This window comes from Culex quinquefasciatus, chromosome 3 (assembly GCF_015732765.1).
Source record: "Culex quinquefasciatus strain JHB chromosome 3, VPISU_Cqui_1.0_pri_paternal, whole genome shotgun sequence".
In the NCBI taxonomy this organism is placed as follows: Eukaryota; Metazoa; Arthropoda; class Insecta; order Diptera; family Culicidae; genus Culex; species Culex quinquefasciatus.
Genome location: NC_051863.1, coordinates 153,042,510 through 153,052,991, shown reverse-complemented (window position 1 = coordinate 153,052,991; position 10,482 = coordinate 153,042,510). Strand labels below are relative to the sequence as shown.

At 40.8% G+C, this 10,482-nt stretch overlaps 1 protein-coding gene across 1 annotated transcript; it reads right to left on the bottom strand.

Annotated features, from left to right (window-relative positions):
- Positions 1 to 8,078: 8,078 nt before the first annotated feature.
- Positions 8,079 to 10,049, bottom strand: LOC6053439 (mitochondrial carrier homolog 2). Its single transcript, XM_001869486.2, is given in 5 exon segments — positions 8,079 to 8,796; positions 8,858 to 9,557; positions 9,618 to 9,677; positions 9,680 to 9,701; positions 9,765 to 10,049. Coding segments are annotated over 5 exon segments (990 nt in total). The 5' UTR covers positions 9,894 to 10,049; the 3' UTR covers positions 8,079 to 8,717.
- Between the last annotated feature and the right edge of the window lie 433 nt (positions 10,050 to 10,482).

The following is a 10,482-nucleotide window of genomic DNA, read 5'->3' as shown; positions in this document are numbered from 1 at the left end:
TAAGACAGAAACTTCCTTTCTTCCTTGAGCACTACTCCCACTGCAATAAATCTCTTCACACTTCCCCTCAGTAAATCGCCGAAACCTCCGCTGAACCTCATCCCAATCGCACGAACCTCGCTCACACCAATCAAACATCAGCACCTTCTCGTTCAGAAAGAACTTGATCTTCACCGGACTCACAACGTCGTTACACTGGTACCGCACGGCAGCCACATTGGCCGCAAACGGTGTCCACTCGCTGCTCCGAAACTGTCGGATTCGCATGGCTTCGTAGTTGTCCGATCGCAGCGGGTTGGGATCTTTTTTAGCCCCCAACGCAACCAGGAACAGCTGAATGATCGACTCGTGACAAAAGTACGCGATGATTGAAGGTTCGCCACCGGCCTGTCCCAAGTGCCGCATCATGTCGGCCATCGTGAAGCACGCCAGGTCACCAGCCCCGGCATAGCCGTGACCACTCTGGTAGTAATACCGCAGGTCTTCCTTGTACTCGAGCACGTTGATCTGCTCCTTGGTGAAGACCGTACACCACGGACTCAATTGGGGAAGGTACCAAGCCTGTTCGAACCTGCAATGGTCCCACATGTCTTCGATCTGGTCTAGGGTCAGGTTGTACGGGAAGCCCAATCGGGTGGAGATGTCCGCGATGGTCTGCTGAAACAGTGCCGATTGCATGAATTTGTCCTGCTCCGAGCCCGGACCCCGGATCTTTCTCTTGTTCTCATCGTAATCCGGGCAGAAAAAGTGCGGTTTCAGCAAAGTGTCCCGAGTGGGTTCTCCTTGCGCGTACGCCCCATCCCCAAACAGACCTTCGGCAAACGCCCGGAAGCTGGCAACGGTTCGCTGAGTGTTGGTGTACCGGAAGTGGAAGCGATCTTTCCGATAGAGACCGTTGAGCAGTGCGCCGAAACGAGTCTTCTCGCGCTTGGCCAAATTTTTCAGCTCGTTCCAACCGCTTTCCGTGAGAAAGCCCTCGTAATCGGTGGTCATGTTGCTGTCCCAGCGCCAGTGTCGCAGCAGTGCCAGATCGTCCGAGCATATCACCCTGCGACTGTCGTTGTTGGCGAGAATTGCGTCGCGAAGCTTGAATTAATCAAAGGAAATTAAAAAAAAAAACTTGAGTGCAAATTTTGCTATCTTACGCTGTTCAAACTCTGAGGCAAGAAGTTGATGTACTTGGTACCATGAAGTCTGGTTCCGTGACGGGCCAACAGCCAGTACTTGGTGGGGATGCAATCTAAAAAAGAAAGCATTATTAATAACATAACTTCTTTTGGTCAAAATGGGACATCTTACCAGCTTCAAAATAATCCCGGCTTGAGGACGAACCCCGGACGACCTCGTAGGCGGTTCTGGTCGCGAAATGACCCCATTGAGTTCGGTTCTCATCCAGACTGTAGCAATATGCTTCGTCGACACTAGCAGCAGTAACATACAGTATCCGAACACCAATCAGGACAACTACGATCACGTGGCTCATGGTTAGAAGATGTCCAAGTTTACTTGATCCCAAACGCTGCTCTAGTTTGTACTGTAGCAATACCAATTCTTAAAATGTGCGACACCTAACAGGCTGCACAAGTTGGAAGAATTCTCAAACCAGTTTGTACTGTTCAGGTTCAGACTAACCGCACCTCGGACCAAGTCTTTTTTCCATTTGCATTTAACTATCACGCTGATCATTGCACAAGATGTTTGTATAAATACAAACTGAAAAAATATATAAAAAATATTTTTTCTGCCAGAATCCTGCTAGAATGGTGGTACGTTTCTGTCAGAATACTTCAAGAATATCCAATTCTGTGAGAACTTTGCTAGAATCCTGCTTGAACGTCGTGACTGGGAACGGATTTTCTGATCGCGTTGGTGTCTTCGGCAAAAATGTAGATTATTGCGCGTATTGCCCAAAAAGACACGCGGCAAACCAGCCTCGCGCAAGTGCGCGCTCTCAAATCCCATACTGCGCGTTTTGTTTTTGTTGATTTTCTTCTTCAAATCGTTTGCCATTGTTGCCAGGAATGATTTTCATTGCACTGATAGTGCAGATAATCGCTGGCAACACTGTCTACTGCACATTCTCAAATGCAGCGCGGTGTGTACTTTTGAAAGAAGAGCAGTTCTCTCAGATTTCGGTCATTCGAACTTTTTTGGTGCCTTCGGTATGCCCAAAGAAGCCATTTTGCTTCATTAGTTTGTCCATATAATTTTCCATACAAATTTGGCAGCTGTCCATACAAAAATGATGTATGAAAATTCAAAAATCTGTATCTTTTGAAGGAGTTTTTTGATCAATTTGGTCTCTTCGACAAAGATGTAGGTATGGATATAGACTACACTAATAAAAAATGATACACGGTAAAAAAATTTGGTGATTTTTTATTTAACTTTTTGTCACTAAAACTTGATTTGCATAAAAACATTATTTAAAAAAAAAATTGATATATTTTAGGGGACATAAAATGCTAACTTTTAAGAAATTTCCAGGTTGTGCAAAAAATCTTTGACCGAGTTATGAATTTTTGAATCAATACTGATTTTTTTTTCAAAAAAATCGAAATACCGGTTGCAAAAATTTTTCAACTTCATTTTTCGATGTAAACTCAAATTTGCAATCAAAAAGTACTTTAGTGAAATTTTGATAAAGTGCGCCGTTTTCAAGTTAAGGCCATTTTTAGGGAACTTTTTTGAAAATAGTCGCACTTTTTCATTTTTTAAAAATAGTGCACATGTTTGCCCACTTTTGAAAAAAATATTTTTGAAAAGCTGAGAAAATTCTCAATATTTTGCTTTGCTTTGTTGATACGACCCTTAGTTTGATTTTAGATTTTTTGAAAAAATCAGTATTGATTAAAAAATTCATAACTCGGTCAAAGATTTTTTGCACAGCCTGGAAATTTCTGAAAACTTGGCATTTGATGTCCTCTAAACATATCAAAAAATGAAAAAAAAAATAAAAATAGTTTTTTTTGCCAATCAAGTTTTAGTGATAAAAAGTTAAATCAAAAATCACCAAAATTTGTTTTACCTTGTATCAATTTTTTTCAGTGTAGTCTATATCCATACCTACAACTTTGCCGAAGACACCAAATCGATCAAAAAATTCCTTCAAAAGATACAGATTTTTGAATTTTCATACATCGTTTTTGTATGGACAGCTGCCAAATTTGTATGGAAAATTATATATGGACAAACTAATGATGCAAAATGGCTTCTTTGGGCATAAGGCTACCAACTCTTGCTGAGCAAAAATCCGTATACTTTACCGACATGACACCATGGTTTAACAAAAAATGTCAAGGAATTATTTAGATAAATTTGGAATTTTAGAAATAGTAATATTTTTGTTAAACTTTTAAAAGTTTACGAAATATCAAGTTTGCTTTTACGAATAATATTGTTGTCAGTGTTTTCACGAAAACATTTCTAGAGTTTTTATTGGATAGGTCCTAAAAATACAAGCACAACAAAAGGTTTTTACAAGCTTTAGAAAGTCTATTGATATTTTATTTGATAAATATGTCTTGTAAGGAAATTGAAAAGAACAATTATTGACAATCAAGTTTGAACAGAGGAAAACCCGGAAAATTATGCAAGTTATCTCTTTAAAATCAAACTGACAGTTAAATAAAAATGTCTAATTAGCAAAAACTTTGACCCAATTAAGAAAACAATGAATTTTTTTAAAAGTTGTTAAATTTCCGTACAAATCCGTATTATGTGCAAAATTCCGTACAAAAAATGCGGCCTATTTAAAATCCGCGGAGAGGGTCGAAAATCCGTACGGTTAGGAAAAATTCCGCACAGTTGGTAGCCTTAGGCACACCGAAGGCACCAAAAAAGTTTCAGTCGGATTAAAAAATACAAAAAAAAGACCGTTTGTAGAGAATTGCTCAGAAACGGACAATATGATTGAGACACTTCCCACTGAGAATTTTGGCTCGAGCCTCGACATTCGGGCTCGATCTCGAGCCAGATCGACTCGAGGCTCTTGCCAAAATTCTCAGCGGGTTCGAAAAAATAGCTACATGGAAAATATATTTTTTTTTGATTTCACCAAAAAACAAATTCCCAAAATAGGGTCAGGGGGACAGAATGGGCCACTAGGGAGCGGCCGTGGCTAACTGGTTACGGTGTTCGCTTTGTAAGCGAATGATCCTGGGTTCGATTCCCATCTGCTCCCAACGAGAAAGTATAGGAAATATAAATCTTGAAACTCTGAACATTAGCATTAGCATTAGCATTTGGAGGACGCCCCACCACCGGAAGGCTCCACAACGCTTATCCCACTGTTTGGTGTGGTTGTGTTAGACCCTCATCCGGAATAATAATCCAACACGGGAGATACCATGTCTTCATCTTTTGATGAGTGTGTAATACAGCCCAGGGCATAAGGGTCCACGCCGGGTCCAAGCTATCCTCGGGGAAATGAAGGAATGTTAGTAAACACCTATCTAAAGTGCGCAGGACCCCTACGTCACCTTAGTGGTATAGATGTTTGTAGGGAGGTTTTGGACTCAATGTTAGTAGGAGAGGTAGAACCCTAGGATACACCCCGAAAGGTATTGCGGGCGAATCAAGTAGAGTTAGTTTTTAATTATTAAATATACTTGTGACTGTATAGTGTAAAATATGCATGATTTATATTTTTTATATTTAAAGCCACGGCCGATACAACGCGACGAAGCCGTGCATGATTAAATTGACTGTAATATTACTGAACTAACCTTTCTCTCATGTAAAAGCAATGCTGATTAAACACAGTTTTAACGTGTTTGCTGTTAAACTCAAGCTACCGACTGTAAGAGTAAAGAGAAGTTTATATTTTCCTTTAAACTATTGAGTGTTTAAGCGAAATTCGAGATTATAAATGATTTAACGCATAATTGGAATCTTGATTTTAAACTCTCACAGCGATGCGGGGAGAACATCAATTATTTATTTGTTTTATTGAAATGTAGTAGTTAGAAGTTAATTTAAAACGACCGATTTGAAAAGTATAATTAGTTAATTTTTCAACTTTTGTGTGATGGGATTAATCAGCATATTTAATATTTTTGAATAAATACAATAACAATGGAAAGTCCTAACTAAGTTTTTAGCTTCATCATCTGTGAGATTCGTCTAGTTTATAATGCAAAAGTTGAGAGAATGTCTATCTAGGTATTAAAATATTGTTGATTTAGAATCGATTCAGTCTTAGACAGCCGGCTGTGGAAAGACTGAATCACTGTTGAAACTTGTGTGAAAATTATTTTGGTTGGTCTCCCTTTAATTTAAAAAATCGCGTTAACTTAGGCAAATTTCTGCCATTTGATACCAAACTGAATTAATAAAATAAACAAACAAACTATGTTGCGTCAAGAATAACCAATCAGCAAAAAATAAAAATAAAACGCTAAGTTAATGTTTTGTTCCTATTGCAAATCGAAATTATCGTGATTGTGTTAAATTAAATAGTGCGTTGTTTCAAATAAATAAATGATCAAGAAAAAAAAAACTAAACACGATATAAACTTTCACAGTTTTTAATATAGATAAATGCTCCGTTCTGGCATCCCTGCATAAAAAGCACACCAACACCGAAAAAAACCCAGCAGCATATAGAGCGTTCTTTTATTACGTAACGCAAAAAATAGTTGTATGGAGCGTAACACTGCCTCCGACCCCCCAACTAATCCCCAACTGCGTTACGTAATATAAGAACACTCCCATAATCTTCTCATAAATCTTGAAACTCTGAACATGTACGAAAAATCTAAGTCGCTCGAGTCGGGGTTCGATCCCCCGTCCTTTGGATTTGTAAGCAAAAATGCTAACCACTAGGCCATCGCGACTTGGTGAGCTATGACTGGAATTAGGAATACTGTTACCACCATCAACTATATACGCGCTGGGTCCTTGTCCATTTGACAAGGGTTCGGAAGTTCTAAATAACGTTTGAATCCGATTGGTCCTAACGTTCTTCAGGGCGGGGCTTGTCGACAAAGCTGAAGTACCTCGCGCTCGGCTAGCCAGCGTAGAAATGGGTCACCGAAGCTCGGCAGTGCTAACACCTTCCAAATGCCTATGCGAGTTATTTGCATGTATAGAATGAGAGCTAAAAATACATGGAAACAACTCAATTTGTAAGAAGCGACCGCGTGGTCCCGTTTGGTTGGTTGCACACACACACACACAGGGGGACAGAATGGGCCACTAGGTTTTAATATAAAAATCGATTTTCCAACACAACTTTTTTTTAGTTCCTTTTGGGTTCAATAAAAAACTCCTTAAAGTTTGGGAACTATTGGTTTCAGAGAAAAAAAAACACGCTTTAGACCAGTTTTGAGGACGCTGCATCTTTTTTTAGGGGCAAGCTAGACCATACTCTCTTCGGCAATGTTGTAGAGCACATTCTAAAGCAACCGAATATGAATCCCGTTTTAATATAGCGCGAAACGTGATTTTTGTAAATATCAAAATCCAAAAAATGGGTTTTCCCATAGACAATTTTATCACTTTGTGATGACTAAACCAATCGTTCCCAAACTTAGGGGAATTTAATTTTTATTGAACTTTCTGCCATTAAAAGGAACTTACCAAATACGATTTTTTTCTAATTTTTGAAATTTTTGGATAAAAGGACTAAAAAAGAAATCTTGGGAGCCATAGTGATACGTTATAATTTTTAATACAAAATCGAATTTTCAATCGAAAAATCTCCTTTAAAGATATAGCTACATTCAGGTTTAAATTTTGTTTTTTTTTTTGTATTTTGTGAGCGCCAAGTGAACAATTCGATCATCTTTTACTCCGTAATCTGTACACCCACGTGCATAAGTTTTTTTTTGCACGAATTTTAGTGCTACAAATACCGGCGCAAAGAATAAAAAGAAACCCCTTTACCCTCTCCCAAGCACCGGAAATTTGTAGCGGGTGTAGGGACACTTTGTATAGACGCCCTTGCTCCCATCACGTCACTGAGGGAGCGACGAAAAATTAATAAGCATGCCCCCCTAGTCAAACCTTTATTAGAGAAGCCGGCAATCCACAACTCACAGCGAACGACCAAAGGAACACCCTACCGCGTATATAGTAATATTGGCGTGGTTTGTCTTTACTGAAGTGCATGGATGTTAGAGTGGATGAAAGTGTCAAATGAAAATAAAAATGGAAAGCTCTCACCAAATACGACGAATCTTGAATACAGCTCAATTTCGATTGCCTCGCAACATGACACTTGAAACTTCACTACTCTTGAATTCCTGCCTTGATCAGCAGAACACATCCACACGCAATATGAGAGGTTAACTGCTTGACGAAAGTCGCCATCAATATCTTTTCACTTGCGCTAACGATTTCAAAGCGCTTAAAAAATAAAATTGCTTCCAACTACCGGCAACATGTTCTTTTGCACATTAGTTAGTCACTCAGTTGAAAAATTATCCCGAAACATGTAAATAATTAGCAAGCACCTTTAAAAAAACAAACGCGCCAAGTCTTTTGACGTTTGAATTTTGACGACCCATTCCAATCGAAGGCTGAAGAAAACCGAGCGAGAAGCGAAAGCAAATAAAGAACAAAGGGGGTGTCACCAACACCACCAGCAGCGCTTGTTGGAGTGAGTCAGTGATGCCAGGTAATTTTCTCTATAAATGCTAATTTTCGTGAGTGTTCGCTTAAAATTTCATCACTAAGCAGACCCAAAAGAGCGCTGGAAGAAAAAAGAACTAAGCTGAAAATAGGAAAATGGGCGTGGCCCAATGCATTCTCGATTGATTAGAATTCATTTTGGAAATATTTTTTTAAATGCTTGTAAAAGGAATAGAATTACTTTTAGTAAATGTGAGAATAAACAGAAATGTTAACAAAAAGTTGCTCTACTCGTTAGTGTACTTGGTTTTAGTAAATTTCAAGGAACACTCTAGATTATCCAGCATCATTCAAACACGACCGCTTGTTAGGCTTAAAATGGATATATTTCCCCATTTCAACCTTTGAGCTATTGAGTTTTTCAAAAAGGGGTTTCGGATATTTAAGAAAAAGCTGGAACAAAATCAGTAACACAAAACTAATCAAACTATCTTTTAGGATAATTTTTTGAATTGAAATGTATTTACATGCGACAATCTGAAGCAGCAGTGTTGTTCTTGTTGTTGTTGTTTGCATAAAATAAGAGGACAAAAAAAAAAAAACGAAGAGAACCCACCCTTACACGGTATGACAGTGTATCATTTCGAGCCATAAAACTGAAATAGCTTCAACTCTCCAAGATAGTCGAGCGTTCAGTGTTCAGAGTGCATAATATATATTACTATTTGATAAGTTGCAAATGCGACCGAAAAATGCCACCAAGTGTGTTAAGTTTAAGTTGAGTAATAATATTTGTTGTTTGTCTTTCTCTGCCGCCTTCCCCCGGTGCTCGTCATAATTCTGTAATATTCCTCTTTTTCTGTGTATGTGATTGTTTTTTTTTTTCATCTTTTACGAACGTTTTGGTCACCTCTAGAGTTTTTTTTTGCAGGTAAAGTTGATAACAAGTGAAATTTCTAAAGTCAAAACAGTTACTTACAGTAATTTACGCACACACAATACGAACATGAAGTTGTCTGTCTTTCCCCGTTTTCCGTTGTTGCTTGCAAGCGGCAAATTGTAGTTCTCAATTAGGTGGTAGAGGTTTTACTGTTGCTTGGCGATTCGCGCTGACTAAATGGCGTTCCATTGGCCGAGGTTTTCTAGAACTTTTTCAGTTCCGGATAGGGTGCGAATCCGGCACCGGCCTGGGATATTTTGGTGGGACGAGACGCCGCGTATCTGAGAAAAGGTTTTGCATATTTCATTTGGTGAGTTAAGGTCAAGACTGGGAGAAACTCACCTAAAGAAGAGCGAATTGCCCCGCTTGTGGTTGCCAGCGGCCCTGAGCTTGGCGTAGCAATCGCGCCAGTCGCGGTACGGTTCCATGTTCGGTAGGCTGCCGGCTCGCAGCCGTGACCCGTTGACGATCATGCAGGTTGACACCACGTGATACGGGTAGAACATGCTCGACACGACAAACTGCGAGATGCTCGAGAAGTACACTCGGCCCTCGGCTTCCCGGATCAGGTACTTGCTCGCGAGGTACGTGGCCGAGCTGGAGATGACTAGGCAGCCCAGGTCGCACAGCAAACGCGGCACGAACCCAGTGAAGAACCCAAACAGTCCGTCCTGGGTCCAAATTTCCCGAATCGATTGCCACAGCCCGCTGTAGATGCGCTCGCGGCCCACAAACTGGGCCATCATCCGGATCGAGATGACGTGGAACGGCTGCGAGATGATCACGCCGGCCGTGTGGACCACGAGGTTGCGCTTCAGCTGCTTCTTGAACTTATCGTCCAACGCGGCCCCGTCATCGTCGTCGTCCAGTTCCGACTCGACGCGGTCGTCTTTCTTCTTGCCTCGCTTGCCCTCGCAAGCCTCCAAGCCCAGCTCGTCAGCGATCCGTTCGCTGTAGTGCGCGCTCAGCAGGTTTCCCAGGATCTTCGCACTAAGTCCGCGGAAGCAACCCGCGAATCCATCCACCTGTTTGATGTAGGCCGCTGGGGAACAAAATCATAATTAATTGATGTTAATCCTAGTAATTTAAAACACCAACTCACCATACTGGAACACGTTGGGCAGGATCATGGTCGGATTCCCGAACAGGGTCCGTCCCGGCACGGGGCAATCGGTTCGAAGCCAATCTGGATAGAAAGAAAAACCCGATCAATACCAGCTAGCAACACCGGGAAGGTCTTACAACTCACCTGCATCAGCACCTTGGCGTACTCGAAGGGATGCAGTGCGGTGGACACTCCGAGCCGTAACCCGAAGCGCATCCACTCGTTGACCTCGTACTCGGTCTCGTTATCGTCCCGTTCCAGCATTGTCGGCATCGCGTTCTTCGAGTTTGACGGAAGTCACTGGGCACCGGATTAGGAAGCGAGTGGACACTTGCTCAGCCGACCTTCTGATTCGACGGATTCGACTGATAAAATCGCCGAATCGGATTATCAAATTTTCTTGCCTGGATTGCTGCTGCTGATTTGATTGTCAGAAAAAATTGAAATGTCAAAAATTATGGAAAGCGGGTTTGGCGGTGAGGTCAACAGGCGGGATTGACAGTACCGTTTTTTGGTGTATAATTTTGGGACTTTGGAAAAAAAGAAAAATCAATTTCGTTCGAGTGCAGTAAAACCAGGCTGGTTGGACAATGATTTCATCACCGATAATTTTATTATTGCGACAACTGCTCAGAAAGGCATGCGGCAAATCTTGAACCGAGAGGGTACACTGGCGATTTATTTTTGACCCACACAGCCTTTCGGCATAATCTCAGCAGTCTAGCGTGACATTTTTTTTTGTTAAATGGAGACTTCAGGCGTTACTTTTTTGGTGACATTAAAATCTAGAGTTTTTTAAAATCCTACAAGCCTAAAAGGAAACTCTGGAAATGTTCCTGGAATGCCTGTTGTGTAATATTTT